Source organism: Castor canadensis, chromosome 1 (assembly GCF_047511655.1).
Source record: "Castor canadensis chromosome 1, mCasCan1.hap1v2, whole genome shotgun sequence".
In the NCBI taxonomy this organism is placed as follows: Eukaryota; Metazoa; Chordata; class Mammalia; order Rodentia; family Castoridae; genus Castor; species Castor canadensis.
Genome location: NC_133386.1, coordinates 21,635,151 through 21,657,507, shown reverse-complemented (window position 1 = coordinate 21,657,507; position 22,357 = coordinate 21,635,151). Strand labels below are relative to the sequence as shown.

The 22,357-nt window shown below is 36.0% G+C and overlaps 1 protein-coding gene and 1 pseudogene across 3 annotated transcripts in view; both read left to right on the top strand.

Annotated features, from left to right (window-relative positions):
* Positions 1-22,357, top strand: part of Pex3 (peroxisomal biogenesis factor 3) — a 47,808-nt gene that overhangs the window by 8,174 nt on the left and 17,277 nt on the right. For all 3 annotated transcript variants that reach the window (XM_020163640.2, XM_074072918.1, XM_020163639.2), the window contains exon 3: positions 19,575-19,656. In XM_020163640.2, coding sequence (XP_020019229.1) covers positions 19,575-19,656 — 82 coding nt within the window. The remainder of the gene's footprint in view (positions 1-19,574; positions 19,657-22,357) is intronic.
* On the top strand, positions 286-10,197 carry LOC141423221 (large ribosomal subunit protein uL4 pseudogene; annotated as a pseudogene).

Sequence of the window (22,357 nt, the reverse complement as noted above, 5' to 3'; positions counted from 1 at the left end):
GGCCTTCTCCTTTCCCTGCCATGTTTGTGGTCATCCCCTGATATCAGTGTACTCTGTAAAGGGGAAGTCATCCCGCAAAAATGCCACTTTACCCACTGTATTCAAGGCTCCTATTCAACCAGATATTGTAACTTTGTTCATACCAACCCTGCGTAAGAACAGCAGGCAGCCCTATGCTATTGGTGAATTAGTAGGTCATCAGACCAGTGCTGGGTCTTGGGGCAGTGGCAGAGCTGTGGCTCGAATTCCCAGAGTTCGGGGGGTGGAACCCACTGATCTGGCCAAGTTGCCTTTGGAAATATGTGTCGAGGAGGTTGCGTGTTTGTGCCAACCAAAACCTGGTGTCATTGGCACCGTAGAGTGAACACAACCCAAAAGCGATAGGCCATCTGCTCTGCCCTGGCTGCTTCAGCCTTACCAGCACTGGTCATGTCTAAAAGTCATCATATTGAGGAAGTTTCTGAACTTCCTTTGGTGGTTAAAAATAAAGTTGAGAGTTATAAGAAGACCAAGGAAGCTGTTCTGCTTCTTAAGAAACTCAGAGCCTGTAATGACATCAAAAAGGTGTATGCCTCTCAGTGGATGAGAGCTGGCAAAGGAAAAATGAGAAACCATGTGGTATCCAGCTCAAGGGACCCTGAATCATCCATAATGAAGCCATTGGCATCATCAAGGCCTTCAGAAGCATCCCTGGAATTACTCTGCTTATTGTAAGCAAACTGAACCCTTTGAAACTTGCTCCTGGTAGGCACATGGGACGTTTCTGCGTTTTGACTGAAAGTGCTTTCCGGAAATTAGATGACTTGCATGGCACTGTGCCTACAGGTGCTTCCCTCAAGAGTAATTATAACCTTCCCATGCACAAGACTGATCAATACAGACCTCAGCAGAATCTTGAAAAGCCTAGGGATCCAAAGAGCCCTCAGAGCACCACACAAGATGATCCATGCAGAGTCCTGAAGAAGAACCCACTGAAAAACCTGAGAATCATGTTGAAATTGAACCCAGATGCAAAGAACATGCACCAAAACACCATTCTTCACCAGGCCAGAAACCACAAAATCCAGGTGAATAAAGCAGCAGCGACACTGGCAGCCAAATCAGATGAAAAGGGGGCTGAAGGCAAGAAGCCTGTGGTGATTAAGAAAGGAAAGAAGGCTGTTGATGTTAAGAAGCAGAAGCAGAAGAAGCCTTTGGGGAAAAAGGCTGCTGCTACCAAGAAACCAACAGCTGAAATGAAACCTGCAAAAAAAGAAGCCTGCCACAGAAGAAAAGAAGTCTGCTCCATAACTATTAAAATCTGTTCTATTCTATAATGTCAAGTAATATGGAACAGCTTATATGAATAAAGACCTGATCAGAGATGCAGGGGAAAAAAAAAGAGAGAGAGAGAAAGAGTGGCCAGAAGAGTCAGGCCTTTTTGAGGAGGTGATTTCTGAGGAAACACCAAACAGTACAGTGGAGAGAGCCATGCCAAATGCTTGAGGTGAGTATAAACTTGGGACAGCAATTTGAGGAACAGCAAAATGGCAGTGTACTTAGAGAGGAATGAGCTGATCACACAGGGCCTTATCTGTCATAGTAAAGAATCACAAGTTTATTAAATTTATTGGAGCAACTTCAAACCTGTATGTCTTGCACAATAGTGAACACTCAATCAATGTTAATTAATGGTAATAATTTAACCTCCAGAGCTAGAAACCTACTGGGAGAATGCCATAACAAAATCAACCTTCTTTTATTTGAAGAGAATGCCTTAAAAAATTAGTTCTTAGTTTACGTCAAACCTGTTCATCTTTTTCATTATTTAAAGTTTAATCTTTTCTCTAACATTTCTTCCAAGAACAATAAACATAGAAGGAATTTATAAAGTTAAGTGTTTGTTGTTCAACTTTAAAAGTAGATTTTTTTTCAGAGTTGAAAGGACTTTATTGTTAGCTTATTTTACAGATAGAGAAGTTAAGATCATGAAGAGGAAGAGATACATCCAAAGTTACAGGTTTAACATTTGAAGTAATAATACTCAGAAAAATACTTACATTCCATACAGCAGAGAGTAATAAGAAATACTGTATGTGATAACAACTCTTGATATGGCACAGTGAGTAAGCACAGACTCTAGAGTGAGGCAAATCTGGTCTGGTTTTAGTTTGATTTGTATTATCTGTGTGTCTTTTGGTCAATATAAATAAATCTCAGTTCTCGCCTCCATAAAACCAACATCATAAAAGCCACTTCAGAAATGGCTTATGGGAGTATGATGAGATAATGCATATAAAGTGCTTGGCACATAATAAATACTCAATAAATAACTTTAAAAATTACATAATGCCTTTAATTAACATTCAGCTTTCAACACAGTGGTGCTGCCAAGGACATTTTAATGAATTTTTATGTAATAGGAATGATCCATTTCAGGCTATTACTCAGATTTCAAAAAGCAGATAAATGTAGCTCTTGGGGTTTCAAAATACATCTTAGTTTGACATGGATCTTTGTGTCAGTTTGGGTCTTCTGGGAAGCAGATGCTAGGTGTTTAAGAGATTGTTTGGGGGAAGTGCCTTTGAAGAATAATAGGGAGAGAGCAAGAATAGGCAAGGAAAGCCTTTAGACCGTAATGCTGGTCTGGTCCTTGTGAAAGGAAGGGAGAAAGAAACAAGATTATGTAAGAAGAGCTTCAGACTATAGCATAGTCCTAAGAAAGTTTGGCAGGCCAGTGGGGAGCCTGAAATCCTGAGTTTTCTGAAACAGGAGTCTTTATCTAAGCACTCTTATTGAGTAGGAATGGATCTAGAGGGGTGTTGCTGGGCTGTCAGTTAACTATGTTGTTCCCAGCAGAAGATGAAGGTAGCATATGTCCATGTCCATCACAACTCTCATAAGAACAAATAGCTGACTATAGGTAATTAAAATAAAATATAGTAAAAGTTAGAGCACTAAAAGATGCCCATAGCTAGCATCTCTGGAGAATACCCTGGGAATAACTGGAAAGCATTTACCCTTCTAAGTGGTTCATAGTGGGAAAGCACTAAAGTTTCTGTAGCAATCAGACAGAATCTTATTTTTTAAAAAGTAGAAATTCTTGGAAAGTGGAACAGAGGTATGGAAAGACTGTTCTGTTGGGTAGAGTACCCAGCAGAGAGCATACTGCAAAGGACCGGAACTGAGGCAACAGAAAGAATTAGAGCCTCAGAAAATATGCAAGGTAGTTTCATTTGATAATATACAGAATCCTATATTTGTTTAATGATGTAGAGAGCTGAGTGGGGAGGAGGGGAGACACTTCAGTGAGTAGAACAGGCAGAAGCTATGCACCAGAGGGAGGGGGCAGAGACGAAAGAAAGAACTAGAAACTCAGAAAACACTGATCTCAATACTGAGCACATGTGCATTCTAACCAAGTCAGGGGTCCTATAGTCTGCATAGCACATGACTTCTATGTGCCTCTGGTAAACTTTCTTCTTCCTAACATTTAGTCACAATGCAGTGGCAGGAAGTCATTTTGAAAGACTCCTATCAGAGTCTATGGCTATTGGAGTCAGAGGTTCCCTGCATTGTCCTTCTGGGAATCCACAGCAAGAGTCAGAAGTTTATCTCCTGATTGCTGGCCTGGAGAGTTGATCTAACTACAGGGGAAAGGCTGAGTCAGAGATGCAAAATGTTCCACATGGTGGGAAACTGGTAGGAGTCACAAGGGAGAATGTATGTTGCTTCCCATCTGGGCTGCCAATAAGGGAAACTAGCTACCAGAGCTCCAGAAGGGGGATGAGCAGTGGAAGTGATTATGTGCAAGAGCTAAGATGTGGAAACATGGTCATGGAGACCTGGAAGGTGGAGCATTCAAGCATCCCACTGCTGTGCTGCTCAGTGTAACTCCGTAAGGCTTCCCTGCCTCAACACCAGACACTTGAAGGTGCCAGAAAGTAGGACCTGCTTGCAGGTCCACCCATCCAATCATGATAAACGAGAACAGCCAAGAGTAATTACCACAGGATCTGCCCACAAACCACACCCTCTGTTACGCCAACAACACAATGGAAAAAAGAGGAGACTAAATAGGACACAGACTCTGCTGTCACCTGGAGGTTCATAGGGAAGTGGCCAGAGACCAAGATTTTATACTGGTACCCATGAGACTGACATCCCTAGAGGACTGGAAACCTGTCATCTCTTTCATTAAAAAAAAAAATTATGCCAGGCACCAGTGGCCACACCTGTAATCCTAGCTACTCAGGAGGCAGAGATCAGGATGATCAGGTTCGAAGCTAGCCCTAGGCAAATAGTTAATGAGACCCTATCTAAAAAAACCCATCACAAAAAAAGGGCTGGGAGAGTGGCTAAAGCCGTAAGAGCACCTGCCTAGTAAGCATGAGGCCCTGAGTTCAAACCCCAGTGCTGCCCCCCCCAAAAATTTTTATTTTTGTTTTATTTCACTTTCTCTCACTTTTTTGTTTTATTGCTTGCTCTACTATGGAGACTTTAAAATCAGTCTGATTGCTTTAACTATTTATATATAAATTTTTTATTTCTATAGAATTTTTTTTCTCCTTGCTTTCATATTTCCCTTATGTTACTCAACCAGTTTGATCCTGGCCTGTTCTTTGTTTTTGTTTTTTTGTTTGGTTATCTTCTGTTTTGTTTTAAAGATGAACCCTCACTGTCTGGCCCAGGCTGGCCAGGTGCTTGTGGTTTCCCTGCCTCAGCCTCCCAAGTGCTGGTATTGTAGATGTGAAATACCATACCTAGTTTTAATATTTAATTTTTAATCCTTTTCTTTCTTCCTCTTCTTTTTCCTTCCTCTCAGTTTTAAAATTCTTTCTTCAAAATTCTATCTTCAATTAGATCACTTTTTGCACTCTCTTGTTTCTCTTCTTTTTTAATCTTTTTCCTTTATTTTCACTGCTTGCTAGTATTTTAGTTTTCTTTCCCATTTTACCTTTAGCTGGATCTTCCCCATCTTCTCCCTTCTTATTCATTTCCCCCTTCTATTTGCTTTTCCCTCTTCTCCTTTTGTTTTTTCTTTTTTTCTAGTACTATTCTTTACTATTATTTTTCTTATTTTCTTTCCATTCTTTTATTAATATCTTTTTTTTCACATCTTATTATCTTTGCTATGTTTTTCCTCTAATGTTATTGGAGTTGTAGTATTAATTGTTTTTAACTACTTAATACTGTATTTCCATAGTGGGTTTGTGTTTTAGTTGTGGTGGCTAGCTCAGTTTTCTACTCTCTGAGAGATGCTGGGGATCAGGCCTGGTGCCTGAAGTACATTGGGTGAGTGGCTACTGAGCTACACCACAAGTACAGTGGCAAGCAGCTGCATCTCAACATTTCCTTAGCTAAATACTTCAGCTGAAAGAGTACAGGTGATTAAGCCTCCAGCCAATGAGTTGGCCTTAGATGTGCAAATCCCAATACAGAAGCATAAGAAACATGAGAAAACATAAGGCAGTGTGACTCTTCAAAGGTTAACAGTTCTACAGTAATGGACTGTAATAATAGTGAGTGAACAAAATCCCAAAGAATTCAATGTACAAATGATCAACAAAATCAAAGAGAAAATGAATAAACATCTGAATGAATTCAAAGAAAATACAAATAAACAGCTGAATAGCATAAGGAAGACAATGCAAGATATGTAAGAGCAATTCAATAGGTAGAAATTCTGAAAAAAATCAAACTGAAATTTTGGAAAGAAAAAGATTAATAAGCCAAGTAAGAAATTTGGTTGAAACCCTTACCAGTAGATCAAGTGGAAAACAGAATATCAAGACATGAAGACAAAATAGATGAATTAGGGCATTAGGACAATAATAAAAATAAGAAAGTACAAGCAAAACATAGAGGACCTCCAGGACACAATTAAAAGACCAATTTTAGGAATTATGGGCTAGAAGAAGAAGAATTATAAGCTAAAGACACAGAATACGTAATCAATAAAATACCTATAACGTTTTCTGCAAATCTTTGAGAGAAACTTGGCACCAAGATGCAGGGGACTTTTAGAGTGCCAAGTAGACAAGAACAGAAAAGACCCTCCCCATATCATATTATAGTTAAAACAGCAAGTGTACAGAACATAGAAAGCTGTAAGAGAGAAACACCAAATCACAGGTAAAGGCAAATCCATCTGAATAACAGCAGATTTCCCAACAGAAACTCTAAAAGCCAGGATGGCATAAAATGATGTACTTAAAGCCCTGAAAGAAAACAACTGCCAAACTCAATTGCTGTTTACAGAAAAGCCATTCTTCATACTTGAAGGAGAAATAAAGACCTTCCATGATAAACACAAACTAAAGAAACTCATGACCACTAAGCAGCACCACAAAAGATACTTAAAGGAGTCCTACACACAGAAGAGGAAGATAAACACAACCATAAAAATATAAGAAAAATTTCTAAAGGGGCAAGATGGCAGATTAGAAGCATCCACCATTTTGACTCTGTGAAACAGAAAAGTCAAATAACTCAGGAGAGACTTCATATTCTAAAGAGGGAAAGGGAGGACAAGCTTTGGGAATCATGAGTGAGATTGTCAGGACAGCAGAAAAGCATGAAGAAAGAAAGGCAACAGAGAAAAGCAACAAACAGTTCCAAACCCAACCCCAGCTGCCTTCTGGAGGAGGAAGAGATTCTGAAGATCTCTTCCAGGTAAGCCAAAGGGCCCTGAGAACAAACTTGCAATTCCAGCAAAAAAATAAGCTCACACCTCCCACAAGCCTTAATTCCAGTGCAGAATATTTAGCAAGACAGAGATTGCTACAATATGCAGTACTCTGTATAAACAAAGTTTAAGAAGGCAGATCTACATAACAGTCAGAAGATCAGAATAGAAATTCCCAGTGTGTCTTCGTTTACCACTTCATTCACATACTGCAGAGGTGAGTCTATTTGGACCTCTCCAATTCTACTAACCAACTAAAGGTCAACCAAGACTCTGTGGACCCAGAAAATTGGTGGGAACTTAGACTGCTTCACAGAAAGTGAGTTGCATGAGTGGAGGAGGAGGGCTGTGCTGCATGCAACTAAAGTGCCCATTTGGCAAGCTTGGGAAAAGAGGGCAGGCTTCCTGCACCACAAACCTTGAGTGGGGCAAATAACCAACACACTTTGAGCCTTCACTCCCTAGAAGCAGCCCCACCTGCATCTTTAGAGCACCACAGCAGGAAGTTGCCCCACTTTCATAGAAAGAGTCCCCCCCAATTAATTATAGCTCCTGTCTGCCCCACTTGCTGAGGCTGCAGGATCCAGAAGCAGCCCCATCTGTGAAGTTAGGAGTCTCTGCTACTGGAAAATGCACTGTGCTGAGAGACGCCTCCCTTCTGAGAAGCACCACTGTGCTTCTCCCCATGCAGCATCACTGGCAGAGATAGAAGTCCACCCCCACCAGAAGAGTCACAGAGCTGAGAAGCAGCACCTGTTTGGATCCATGCTCACGGATGGAGCTCTGCCCTAGCAGCCCTGCCCCTGAAACTGTTACTGTAGCATCCATAGCCAAGCCACATGTCCATGCTGCACCAAGAGAGAATCAGTACCAAATACACTGGTGAAGTCACAGACAGATCTCAAAGGGCCAAAGATGGGAGGAAAATGTCAAATACTTGACTAGGACCCAACATACATTCATATGTCTCCTCAGCAAGACATATAGACTAGTTTGTCTTGTTTTGTTTCTCTGTTCTTGTTTCTTTGTTTGCTTTGTTTTCACTCTTTCCCAAACCATTCACTTTTTCTCTGTAATAATTACACAGCACTCCCTAATACTATTATTTTCTACTCTTATTATCCAATTTCCCTGTCTTACTACTTCCTTTCACCACCCCCATTCTTTGTATTGCTTAATTTTTGTACCTTAATTTTTTATATCTTTAGCCATTGGTAAACGCCAAGGTTATCCCCTAAGAACCTAAGAACTTGAGTTTCCTTCTTTAAAACCTCACTGGGGACGTATTTGAGGTTTCCAGTTTTTTCTTACTACATTTAAATATTTGGCTTATTTTTGATCTTGTTATTGCTGATCACTCTTATTGAAGTGAAAGTAAAAGAGAAATTTACCCCAACAGATATGTAAATCACAATGTAAAAACATAAGCAATATGAAAAAACAGTGACCTCAAAGAGGATTCAAACAAACGAGCAAATGGAGTTAGAATATAAATTCAAGTCTTAGTCAAGTTAGTCAGCAACAAGGATGAGAAATTCAGAAAGGAAATTGAAATTGTGAAGAAAAAAAAACCCTAGAAATGTTAGAAATGAAAAGTTTCAGTAAATCAAGATGCTAATGACAGCATCATTAGCAGACAAGATCAAGCACAAGAAAGAATATCAGGGACAGTAGATATGATCAAGAAAATACTGCATTCAGGCAACAATACAGAAAAAATGGACAACTGTCATCACAGCCATCAAGAACTCTGGAACACAATGAAGAGATCAAACCTAAATCTATGGGGTAGAAGAAGCAAGCAGCCCCATCTACAGAGTTAGGAAATACAAACTAAAGGCACAAAAAAGCTATATGATGAAATTATAGCAGAAATTTTCCAAAATCTGGGAAAAAATAAAAACATGTACGTACAGGAGGCATTTCAAACTCCAAATAGACTTGACCAGAGAAGACCCTCACCACATCACATCATAATTAAGATGCTAAAACTAGAAAACAAAAAAAGGATACTGAAATCTGCAAGAGAATGCTAACTTACAGAAAAGGTAAACACAAGAATCACCTAAGATGGGCTAGGGGCATGACTCAAGTGGTAAGAGTGCATGCCTAAAATCACCTCAAACCTTTCAACAAAAATCCTAAAAGCCAAGAAAGAAGGAAGAATATATTTCAAGCTTTGAATGAAAATAACTACCAAGAATACTATATCCAGCAATTATCCTTCAGTTTCTAGGGAGAAATTAAGACCTTCAGGATAAGAATACATTAAAATAGTTCGTGTTCACCAAGTCTGCATTGCAGAACATACTTAAGGGAATGCTGCATACAGAAGAGGAGGAAAAACAATCATGAACATGAAAGCCAGGATAAGAATAAAATTCAAAAGAGGAATAGATGAGCACATGGGACCTAGGAAAGTATCAAACATGTTCAATTCAGCAAACCAGCAGAATCCAAAGATGAATAATGAGAGTGAAAGAAAAGATCAAGCAACACTAGAATCAACCTGGAAAAAAGCCAATGGAACCACAGGAAACAGTAAATAGCTCTCAACAATAACCCTAATATAAATGGGTTATATATGGGTAAATAGCTCTCAACAATAACCCTAATATAAATTTTCCAATCAAAACACATAGATTTTTCTAATTGAATTAAAAAACAGAATCCAACTATTTGTTGTCTACAAGAAATATCTCACAAGCAAAGACACACAAAGACTAAAAGTAGAAGGATAGAAAAATATATAGCAATCAAGCAGAAATCAAAACCAAGCAGGAATAGTTATACTTATATCAGACAAAGCAGATATCCAGCAAAAATTGGAAAAGATAAGAAAGGTAACTATATATTAGTAAAGGGAACAAGAATATATAACAATTCTAAATATATATATGCACTAAACATTGGTGTTTCTAATTTTATAAAACAAAATATTGATGAACATAAAGGGACAGATAGGTCCAAATATAGAAATAGTGGGTGACTTCAACACTCCATTTTCTCTCTCTCTCTCTCTCACACACACACACACACACACAGACACGACATCCAGACAAAAAAATTCAACAAATATATCTCAGAAATATACAACACCATTGGAAAAAACAGGTGTAACAGACATCTGTAAAGTATACCATCATAGAGCAGCAGATTACACACTCTTCTCAGCAGCCCATGAAACTTGCTCCAAAATAGATCACATCAGAGGCCACAAAGAAACTCTTAACACATTAAAAAAAAAAAACCATGGAATAATATCTTGTATCCGAACAGACCATAGTGGAATAAAATTAGAAATAGGTAGCATTCAAAACTACAAAAAGTATTCAAACACCTGGAAATTAAACAACACACTTTTGAATGATCACTGGTTCATGGAAGAAATTTTAAGATTTGTAGATTCAGATGAAAATGAAAACACAACCTACCAGAACCTGGGGGACACAGCAAAGGTAAGAGGGAAGTTTATAGCCATAAAAATGTACCTAAATTAGAAAATCAGAGATCTCTAATAAACAAACTAAAGATGCACCTCAAGCTCTTAAAGGAGGAGGAGGAGGAGGGGGAGGGGGAGGGGGAGACCCAAGTTAATAAAATAAGAGATAAAAAAGAAAATGTTGCAACTTATGAAATTCAGAAGATTTTAAAACATATTTGAATAAGCTGGAAAATCTCAAAGAAATGGATAAATTTCTAGACACATGTGACCTACCAAATTGAACCAAGAGGAATAGACAACTTAAACAAATGTTATAATGAGTAATGAGATTGAAACGTAATAGACTATTCCAACAAAGAAAATTTCAGGACTGGATAAATTCTCTGCTGAATTCTACCAGACCTTTAAAGAAGAACTAACACCAATGCTCCTCAAACTATTCCAAAAGCTACAAAGGGAAAGAATGCTACCAAACTCATAGTATGAAGACACTAATACCAAATATTAGTATTATCCTCATACCAAAACTGGGTAAAGATGCAACAAAAAAAGAAATTATAGACCACTTTCTCTGGTGAACACAGATATAAAATACCTCAATAAAATACATACAAAGCCAAATCTAAGAATACATTAAAAGGATCATACACTATGACAAAGTTGATTTCTTTACAGTGATACAAGGATTCAGCATATGTGAATCAGTAAACATAATATAACACATAAACAGAATCAAGGACAAAAATTGCATGATTATCTCAATATGTGCAGAGAAAGCCTTTGTTAACATCCTGTCATATAGAAAACCCCAAAGAAACTAGGAATAGAAGGAACAAACCTCAACATAATAAAGACTATATATGACAAACCTATAGAGAACATACTAAACAGGAGAAAACTGGAACTTTTTCCTGTAAAGTCAGAACTGAAACAAGGGTGTTCACTTCCTCCACTCTTATTCAAGATAGTACTGGAATTCCTACTCAGAGAAATAAGAAAAGAGATTCAAATAGGAAAGGAAGAAGTCAAGTTATCACTATTTGCTGATGATATGATCTCATACAGAAAAGACCCTAAAAACTATACAGAAACTATTACACCTTATAACTACTTTTAGCAAAATACCAGGATACAAAATAAACATCCCCAAATAGTAGTTTTTCTATATATGAACAATGCAGAAGCTGAGAAAGAAGTGGGGAAAGCAATCCCATTCATAATAGTCTCAATAAAGTACCTAGGAGTAAGTTTAACTAAGATGATGAAAGAGCTCTATAATGAAAACTATAAAACATTGAAAAAAGAAATTGAAGAAGACACTAGAAGATGGAAAGACCTCCCATGTTCGTGGGTTAGTAAAATCAATATTGTGAAAATGACTATACTGCCAAAAGCAATCTATATATTCAATGCAATTTCCATGAAAATTCTAGTGACATTCTTCACAGAAATAGAAAAATCAATCCTAAAATTCATATGGAACCATAAAAGACTGAATAGCCAAAGCAATCCTGAGCAAAAAAGAGCAATGCTAGATGTATCAAAAAACTGGACTTCAAACTGTAATGCAGAGCCATTATAGCAAAAACGGCATGATACTGGTTCAAAAACAGATACTAGACCAGTGGAATAGAATAGAAGACCCAGAAATAAGCTAATACAGTGTACAGTTAGCTGATTTTTGACAAAGGTAACAAAAACACACATTGGAGAAAAGAGCTTTTTCAGTAAATGATGTTGAGAAAAATGGGTATCTACATGTAGAAGACAGAAAATAGATTTCTGACCGTCTTTCTGTATGGAAACCAATTCTAAATGAGTCAAAGGCCCTAATGTAAGAACTGAAACCTTAAAATAACTACAGGGAAATATAAGGAAAACATTGGAAGATGAAGGCACAGGCAACAACTTCTGTATAGGACTCAAATAGCTCAGGAAATAGACTAAATAATGACAAATGGGATTTACATCAAACTTTAGAAAAGCTTCTACACAGCAAAGGAAACGGTTACTAGACTGAAAAGATAGCATACAGAATGAGAGAAAAATCTTTTCCAGCTATTCATCTGTCAACAGATTAAGAACCAGAATACATAAGTGGCTCAAAAAACTAAACTCCAAAAGAAAAAACAATCCAATTAATAAATCCAATAAATAAATGCACAAATGAATTGAACAGACAGTTCTCAAAAGAAGTAAAAAGAGCCAATATATACATGAAGAATCCCTGGTTGTAAAGGAAATGCAAATCAAAATGACTTTGAGAATTCATCTTACCCCAGTCAAAATGATTATCATAAGGAACACAAGTAACAAGTACTGGTGAGGATGCAGGGGGAATGGAAACTTTATACACTGTTGGTGAGAATGTAAATTAGTGCCTCCACTTTGTAAATTGGTATAATGATTTCTCAAAAAAATTAAAAATAGAACTAACATATGATCTTGCAGTACCACTCTAGGGCATATATCCAAAAGAATATAAGTCAGAATGCACACCATATTTATTGCAGCACAATTCACAATAGCCAAGCTGTGGAATCAGCAATGCCCTTCAACTGATGAGTGGATGAAGAAAATGTTGAGGACTGAAGGCATGGCTCAAGCAGTAGAGTGTTTGTCTAGGAAGCAAGAGGCCCTGAATTCATAGCCCAGACTGCAAAAAAATAAAGATAGAGATTTGTTTTGAGCAGGGCACAACATAGTATATCACATTTCTAGATGGAGTTGTCATTCCTTTGCCAGCATCATGGCTCAAATGGTAAAGCACATCTGCCTAGCAAATACAAGATCCTGAGTTCAAACCCTAGTACCACCACAAAAATGCAATAGATATATACTGTGGAATATTATTCGGCCATAAAGAAGAACAGAAGTATGTCAGTTGCAGGAAAAATGGATGAAAATGGAGATCATAATATTAAGCAAAATAAGCCAGATTCAGAAAGACAGTTATTGCATATCTTCTCTCATGCATGGAATCTAGACCTAAAATATATGTACACACACGTGAATGTAATTGTGGGGCCATTTTGGAGGGGGAGATCAAGAGGGAAAGAGAATGATGAGGTGAGGAGTGAATAATATAAAGATGCCATAATGAAACCTACTAAAAATTGTCAAAAAGTAGGGAGGAAGAGGAATGGCAGAGTGGCTCAAGTGGTAAAAGTGCCTGCCTAACAAGTGTGAGGCCCTGAGTTCAAACCCCAGTGCTGCCAAAAATGCATTAAAAATAGGGAGGAAGGAAAATGGGGAGAAGAAAGAGCAATACAGGGACTTAATGTGATCAAACTACAGGATACATATGTATGAAATTCAGTGAGCTGTGCACCAGAGGTTCACACCTGTTATCCTAGTTACTAGCTGAGATGGAGAGCATCATAGTTCAAGATCAGCCCAGGGAAAATAGTTAGGTTAACCTCTATCTCCAAAATAACCAGAGGAAAATGGGCTGGAGGTATGGCTCAAGTAGTACGGTGCTTGCTTTTGTTAGTGTCTGCTTTGCAACCATGAAGCACTGAGTTCAAACCCCAATCTCACCAAAGAAAAAAGAGAAAAGAAATGCCACAGTGAACCCCTTTTGTACAATTAACATACACTAATAAAAAATTAATAAATAAAAGTAATTGAAACCTCTAAGAAAAAGAATATAGGAAAGAATAAATCTCAGTAGAAGAGTAGATGAGCAAATGAGGATCTAAAAGAATCAAATGTTACAAAAACAACAGAATGACAGGAATTAGTACATACCTTTTAATGGTAATTGAATATTAATGGTCTTAATTCTTCAATGAAAAGGCTCAGACTGGTGGATGGTTTTTAAAATTTGAAAAAAAAAACCAAGACCTCACTAAAAAACAAAAACAAAAAGCATAGCCTAAAAGTGAATGAATGGAGAAAGATATTCCAATCAAACTTAACCAAAAAGTATTTAATAGATTTACTCATATCTGACAAAACAGACTTCAAACAAAAATTAGAAGAGACAAAGAAGGTCATTTCATATTAATAAAGGGGAAAAGCCATCAAGAGTATATAACAGTTGTATACACAGACACACCAAATGTCGGTGCCTGAAATTTCATAAAACAAACACTAGTAAACATAAAGGCACAGATAGACCCCAATGTGATAATAGTAGATGACTTTGCTCTCCTTCACTCTTATCAACAGGTAAGTCATCCAAACAAAAAGTCAAAACAGAAACATCAACGTTAAATGACCCTAAACAGACGTCTACAGAATATTCCACACAGTAGCCACAGAATACACATTCTCAACAGCCCAAGGAACTTTCTCAAAAATAGATCATATTTTAGAACATAAAGCAAGTCTTAATAAATATAAGAAATTTTAAAACAATTTGTGTATTTTATCAGCTCACAATGGAATAAACAAGAAATCAACAGCAAGAAATACTACAGAAAATATACCAATATAAGGCGATTGAACAAAACACCTTTGAATGATCAGTGGGTCAATGAAGAAATCAGGGAGGAAGTTTTAGGATTCCTAGAATCAAATGAAAATGAAAACACAAAATACAAAAACCTGTGAAATACAATACAAAGTGGTTCTAAAAGGGAAACCTGTAACTATAAATGCCTACATTAAAAAATCAGAGATCTCAAATAACATAATGATATACCCAAAGTCATAAAAATCCTCAATAAAATACTTGTAAACCAAATTCAGCAACACATTAAAAGCATCATACATAATGATCACGTTAGATTCATTCAGGAATGTAAGGATGAATCAATATATGCAGACCAATAAATGTAATACAGCATATAAACAGAATCAGAAACAAGAATCAAATAATCATCTCAACAGATGCAAAAAAAAAAAAGGCTTCTACAAAATCCAATGTCCTGTCATATATAACCTTGAAGAAACTAGGAACAGAAGGACATACCACAATATAATAAAGACTGTATATGTTAGACCTATAACCAACATTAAACTAAATGGGGAAAATTTGAAAGCATTTATTCTAAAATCAGGAGAGACAAATTTGTCCACTATTGCCACTCATTCAATGTGCTTGAATCTTAGAATAATAAAGCAAAAGAAGAAAATAAAAGGGATACATGTAAGGGAAGAATGAAGCCCAATTCCTGTTAGCAGATGATATGACCCTGCACTTAAAAGACCAAAAGCCTCCACCACAATACTCTTAGATCTGATAAACACTTTCAGCAAAGTAGCAGAAAACAAAATCAACATACAAAACATGTAAATTTTCTGTACACCCAATGAGCTTGCTGAAAAAGAAATCCAGAGAATAATCCCATTGACAGTAGCTTCAAGGAAATAAAATACCTAGGCATAAGTTTAAGAAAAGACGTTACTGACCTCTACAGCAAAACTATACAACACTGAAGAAAGAATTGTAGAAGAAATTATGAGATGGAAAGACTTCCTATGTTCATGGATCAACAGAATTAATATTCTTAAAATGGTCAAATTACCAAAAGTGATACACAGATTCATTGCAATCCCCATTAAAATTTCAATGACGTTCTTCACAAAAATTGTGAAAATAATCCCAATATTCATACAGAAACAACAAAATACCCCAAATAGCCAAAGCCATGAGGAAAAAAGAACAAGTGAAGATTTCACAATATACTAGAAAATATACTACAGAGGGAGGGTACAAAACCAGCTTGGTACTGGCACATGCACACACGCATGCACGCGTGCGCGCGCACACACACACACACACACACACACACACAAAGCAGATCATAGACTAATAGAATTGAAGAAAATTAAAATAAGGCTAAGCAACTACACCCATTTAATTCTTAAGAAAGGTGACAAAAACATACATGTGGTGCTGGGAAAACTGGATATCCACGTGTAGAAAACTGGAACTAAATTCCTGTCTCACCCTGTACAAAAGTCAACTCAAAATGAATCAAAGACTGACCTTAACATAAGATCTGAAACTTTAGAGGTAAACACAGGGGAAACACTTAAAAATGTAGATATAGGCAATGACTTAAAGAAGAGCAAATAATCCAATCAGTAAATGAGCAATTGAACTGAACCCACTTTTCAAATGATGATGTACAAATACCTAATAGATATGTGAAAAACATTCAAAAGCCTTAGCCATAAAAGCCAAAGCTACACTGAGGTCACCTCATTCCAGTAAGAATGGCTATCATTAAGAAAACAAATGCTAGTGAGGATGTGGGTGAAAGGGAACCCTTGTTCACTACTGGAGAGAATGTAAATTAGACTAACCACTATGGAAATTAGTATAAAGGGTCCTCAGAAATCTAAAAGTAGAATAGCACATGATACAGATGTTCAAAAGAATCAAATAAGCTTACTGTGGAGATACCTGCATACGCATGTTTATTACACCACTACTCACAATAGCCAAATTAGAAGCAGCCTTGGTGCTGATAAGCAGATGACTAGATAGATACATGTATACATATAAAAGAGTTTTACTCGGCCATAAAGAAGAATGAAATTGTGTCATTTGCAGGAAACTGGATGAAACTGCAGATCATAAGTGAAATAAGCTAGTCCATAAACTCAAGTCTCACATGTTTTCTCTTATAGGTGGAACCTAAAGATGTGAAAGGGGAAGAGGAAATGGGGGTATGAGAAAAGATAAAGAGTAGTAGAGGGTGAATATAATCAAAATATATTATATGCCTGCATGAAATGGCATAAAATGAAATCCTTTACACAATTAATATATAGCAATAAAAGTAACATGGTGATCACTAGGAAGCAAAATACAGGCTCACTGAAAAGCTTAGCAGACTAGCTTTCTGATACATATTGATAATAGGACTACAAATAATTTTATTAAATTTTTAGATAGAAATCTGTAGTGGGTATACTGTTAGGTAAATGTAACTAGCTTTCTTATCTATGAAGTTGACCCTACCTTGAAAGGTATCATTTAGTGGAATGCTTCTATGTTTTCTTCTTTGACTTTATGTTCTTATGATTTTACTAAAGCATCCTGTCAGGGTTGCTTATTAAATGTACATATGACATGATACTTGGATGCACAGCTGACACCACAAATGAAGTTTCAGGGTACAAAATAATCTTGACCAACTTAAGTGCTAGAATGGAGTAAATGAATTTTTCTGCATTAAGAGTCAATTGTACAGACACAGAATTATCGAGGCTTGCTTGGAAGCAGGATGTATGATTAAAGATTATAAGCAAATAGTTTGATGTGACTTCAAAAAGTACTAGTTTATTCATAGACTATAGTAATAAAATGTGTGCTTCAGATCAAAGGGTCACAGTATACTCTGAAATAGTCAAAAGTCAGGCCCCTTTCTGCCTCTCACATCTTAAGATGCTTACAAGCTAAAGTATGTCATAAGGAGCCAAGTAAAAGTAATAACAAGAACTGAACTTTTACTGTGCATTTCCATGAGCAAATAAATACTGTTTTGAATGTTTGGTATGTCCTTGCAGCAATCCTATAAATTAGAACCTATGTTAGTCCTAAATTGCAGATGAGGAAGCTGAGGCACAGAGAAGTTATGTAACTTGTTCAAGGTCATACAGATACATTACTTATGAAGGATTATCCTATGATTTGTGTCTGTACTGAATGTTTAGCATAGAGATAATATGCTGTATTCAACCAGATACAGAAAAACATTTTTTCAATGTTAATACACAGGGATAGACGAGAATAGACATGTCTTTGATCAAACAGGCTGAAGTGGAAAGTAATAATCTCTTATCTTTCAGAAGAGTATCAAAAAGACTCCTCTCAAATTAGGTCATTATACCACATAATCTTTAAGCTATCTCCCCACTAACTATATATTGAATATGGCCTTGTTTTTGTCTTCAGAATTTCTTTTTTTATAAAAAAAATTTTATTATGATATATTTGTTACACAGGAGGGGATTCATAGTGACAATGCCGATTAGGCTTATATTGTACATTTGTTAGATCACCCCCATCCTTTCTCCCCCTCAACCACCTCCCCACCCACTTAAAGCAGTTGCAAGAATTTTGCTCTTTGTTGTATATGAAGTCCATATCCTCTCATCATAATTTCCTTCATTCATCCTCCCCTATCCCACTAGGACACACACACACACACTGCACCTATAGTAAGGTAGCTTACAGTTTCCCCTTGGTATTCATGGGCATTGGTTCCAAAATCTAAAGATGCTGGAGTCTTATATTAAATGTTTGTAATAGTCGATGGGCATCCTTTCATATACTTTAAATCATCTCTACATTGCCTACAATACCTAAATACAATGTAAATAGTTGTTACTGTGTGGTTTAGGTAATTGTAACAAGAAAAACGTCTGTATATGTTCAGTACGGCACTTTAAAAAAAATTTTTGGTTAGTAGTTTATTGAATCCGCAGCTGTAGAACCCACTAATACAACTGTATTGTGTTTGGATTAGACATATGTACCAAATATGCTAAAAGAAAAGTAACCTTTTATTTTGGTTCTCAGCTAATACCTTAAATAATGGCCTAATAATGTAAGGAGATTTTAACATGCAGCTTGAGGTGCTATGCTGAAGCTACAGAGTGTAGCACCAAAATAAATGTTGTGTCAATTAAACCTGAATTCTGTACAGAAAAAAACAAAATGCATGAATGTCTTAGGCCTAGTCAAAACATGAAAATTATATACAAAAGTTTTCTGTTTTAGAATGTGGTATTTATGATCTCTTGATTTTTTTTATTTTATTATTACACATTTATTGTTAGAAACTTACTTTAATTTATATGTATGCATGTCTCCACATTTCTCATACTATGTACAGAGCTACTAGAGATACAAAATAGCTCCTGTAAATTATGCTCTTTTTTCATAGGTGCTGTTTCTCATTTTGTCTTCATATTATCTCTGAGAGTCATAGATACCTAATAGCCCTGGCAAAACTAAAACTAAAATTCAGAAGCACTTAATTCCAAGCCTAATGTATTTTTTTCTATGCTATAATAAGTACCTATTATTTTTTAGTACTTAATAAATCACCTTTTCTAAAATTAGCAGTAAACTATGAAGCAAAATATATCGGTTAATATAAAAATGTTGGTTTTGATCATTTTGATTGTACCAGAAATAAACATTTATTATAAAAAAATTTGAAGAGCACAGAGAAAAGAATTATCCATAATCCATATCCCACAGACCACCACGGTTAACATCTGAGAATAATTCTTTCCACTCTTTCTTCTACATGTATTTGTTTACATTGCTGTAATCTTACTGTATGTATAATTTTGTCTCATCAACATGAAGAAATAAATGATTTATTAGTACATAATAGTTTTATTAGTAATAATATTGGAATTCTCTACTTGACATTCCCTCCCAACTCTTGGTAATTGCTAGTATTATCATGCAGCCTAAAACAACGTGCGTTTCTCAGTGAGGGCAGTCGTATCACTGATGACCTTTCCTGTTTCCTGTTTGTATTGTAGTGCTGTCCATGCTCCCAACACTGAGAGAGGCCTTAATGCAGCAACTTAATTCTGAGAGCCTTACAGCTCTGCTAAAAAACAGGTAAATACAAATTTCAGCATTTTTTATGAACTGCATTCATAGTTTATAAAATGAACTACAATACTTTTCAAAAGTCTTTGCTTCCTTATTTTTCTTTTTAATTAAAGCTTATGATATGTAGGCACAGTATCTAAATAAATGAGTGATGTAAGTAAATGAATATACCACTAAACCTATCTTTTATTTTGTTAATTTATTTACACTTTACCTCATTACACAAATCATTTAGAGCAACAATATATTTATGTATTTTTCATAAAATTGGTTTATATCATTTTGACATTATTCAGAAATTTAATTAAATATTATGCTATTTAAAGTGCTTGCAGTACAATAAAGCATGTTAACATACATTTTAATAGATAAGACACATGAATTTACATTATAAATTCTAACACGAATACAAATCTGACATGAACATACAATACTGATCATTTCCACTTCCATGATGCTTTCACAATGCACATTCACAGGTATGATCTCATATATGACATACAGTGTGCTTTGGGGTATTGTAAATTAGTATGAGTCTGTGCTGGCTTGAGACTTCTAGAAGATAGGAATGGGGATGGTTTCCCTAAGTAAATTTTATGTGCTGGGTTGTGTAAGAGTGTGTGTGTGTGTGTGTGTGTTGCTAGGGATAGAACCCAGGGCCTCAGCATGCTAAACATTTATTTTGCCACTGAGCTCCGTCCCCAGCACTGTATTTTAATCATTCTAGTCTTATTGAAATATTTATTGCCTTATAATCACCCTCCAATAACCAGGGAGAAAGAAGTGCTATTTCCAAAGTCTCTCTATGCCAAGCCCCATGCTAGGTGCCTTCCATATACCCATGCTCCCATTTAAATTTCACAGTATCCCTGTGGGGCATATGTTTAGTACTCAGTACTCATACAATTTAAATAATTAGCTGGAAATTTTATGCCAATTTTTTTTCTTTTTTCTTTTGCAGTATTAGAGATTGAACCCAGGGCCTCACATATGCTAGGCAAGGCTTTACCACTAAGCTACATTCTCAGCCCTCTTCAAAATATTTTCCATATTAAAAGAATACTTCCAAAGTAACAATGGATTTGTATAGGAACTTTTTATCTGGTTAAAGTATAATACCAGTGACAAGGGGTTTTCACTCCATGAATTTCATTATCCTTAGAGGTAGACTGGCTTTAATCCCTGCTTACAGAAGTAAGGTTTAATTTAATTAGTTTGTATAATTATATGAAGAAGATATGTATGAGCAATTGCACACAGTGAAATAAATGTCTAGTTACTATGTATGTATGTGTAAGTAGAAGATCAGAAAGAAATAGATTTTAATTGTCTTAAGTTTTAGTCTTACTGAGGAGGTAATACAAATGAAGTAAGTAAATTGCACTTCTATAAAAGCAACATAACAGCAGATATAAACAACATGGAGGCATTCTTCCTTCCTGGTGAATCTGTTTTCTGCAAGGCCCTAGTTTCCTAGTGTTTTGGGGATTCAATTAAGATAGCAGCTAGTGGTGTAGCCCAGTAGGAGAGGCTCTCAGTTTAATCTCCAGCATTCCCCCACCCCCCAAGAAAGAAGTAAAGTCCTTTTTGGCCTTGATATTTGACAGCTAAAGGAGAAAGTATACTAAATAAATTATTATAATTAACAAACATGTTAGTGCCATGGTCTAAAAAAAAAGGAAAAAGTTGACGCATATGAGAAAAGGATTAATTTTGATGGATAATTCTGGACAACTTTAAAGAAAAAATGGGATTCTTCTTTTTTTTACTCAGTATACAAAGAGGAGAATTTCTTAAATTCCAAAGGTTAAGATGGGTCACAGTTTACTCAGACTGTTTTATCTCAATTTTATTTTTCCTTCCTTTTCTTTTGATTAGAAATTACTGTTTTCCAATTTGAGGGGAATTATACCCATTTGAAAAACTTTTACATTAAAGGGGCTTAAGCCAGTACAAAGTGTGATTAAAGAGGCCTCCAATCTCATGATATTAGTACTCCGTAAACTCTGGTCTCCTATAAACCTATCAAGTAAGTTAATTTTCTCTTTAAAATTTTGATAATAACTAATCGGAAAGAAAGAAATATGTGACTTGATAGCTTTATTTTGTCAATTTATAACAAACAACTATCACTGTTTTCAGTATTTGGCACCCTCTCTAAAGACTGACAAAGGCAATAAAGTTTTGATGGCAAAGACCTTAAACAACCCTCATCACAAGATGCATAGAATACCTTGCAAAGACTGGTTTCATTCTTAACCAGATATTTTAGGGACACTAAGAAGTCTAGTTGTATTTAGTGTGTAGATTTCCTCCACATAAATCATTTGAAAAGAATCTGCCTAGAAAGTATTTTCCCCTTTCCTTCTACACAGATTTGGAATCAGAGTTTCTTAAAAATATGTTTGTTATAACCACGTAACCACACTCTCAGCCCTGAAGTCAATATTTTTAAATCTACTTTTAAAGCCTATTTATGGTGACTGTCAACACAAAGACTACTGGGTGGTTGTTACTCTGTCCTCTCCCAACAGTTACCCCAAATAAAATACAGTTTTAGAAAATACAGTTTTCATTGTCAAATTGGAGGGGGGTCACTGTTTTCTTATTTCACACTGAAATTTTTCTGAAGTGACAAAAGAATAAGTAGTTTATTTGCATTGAAATACCTCCCCTTCAATTATAGCCAATTCTCAATTTAATCAGA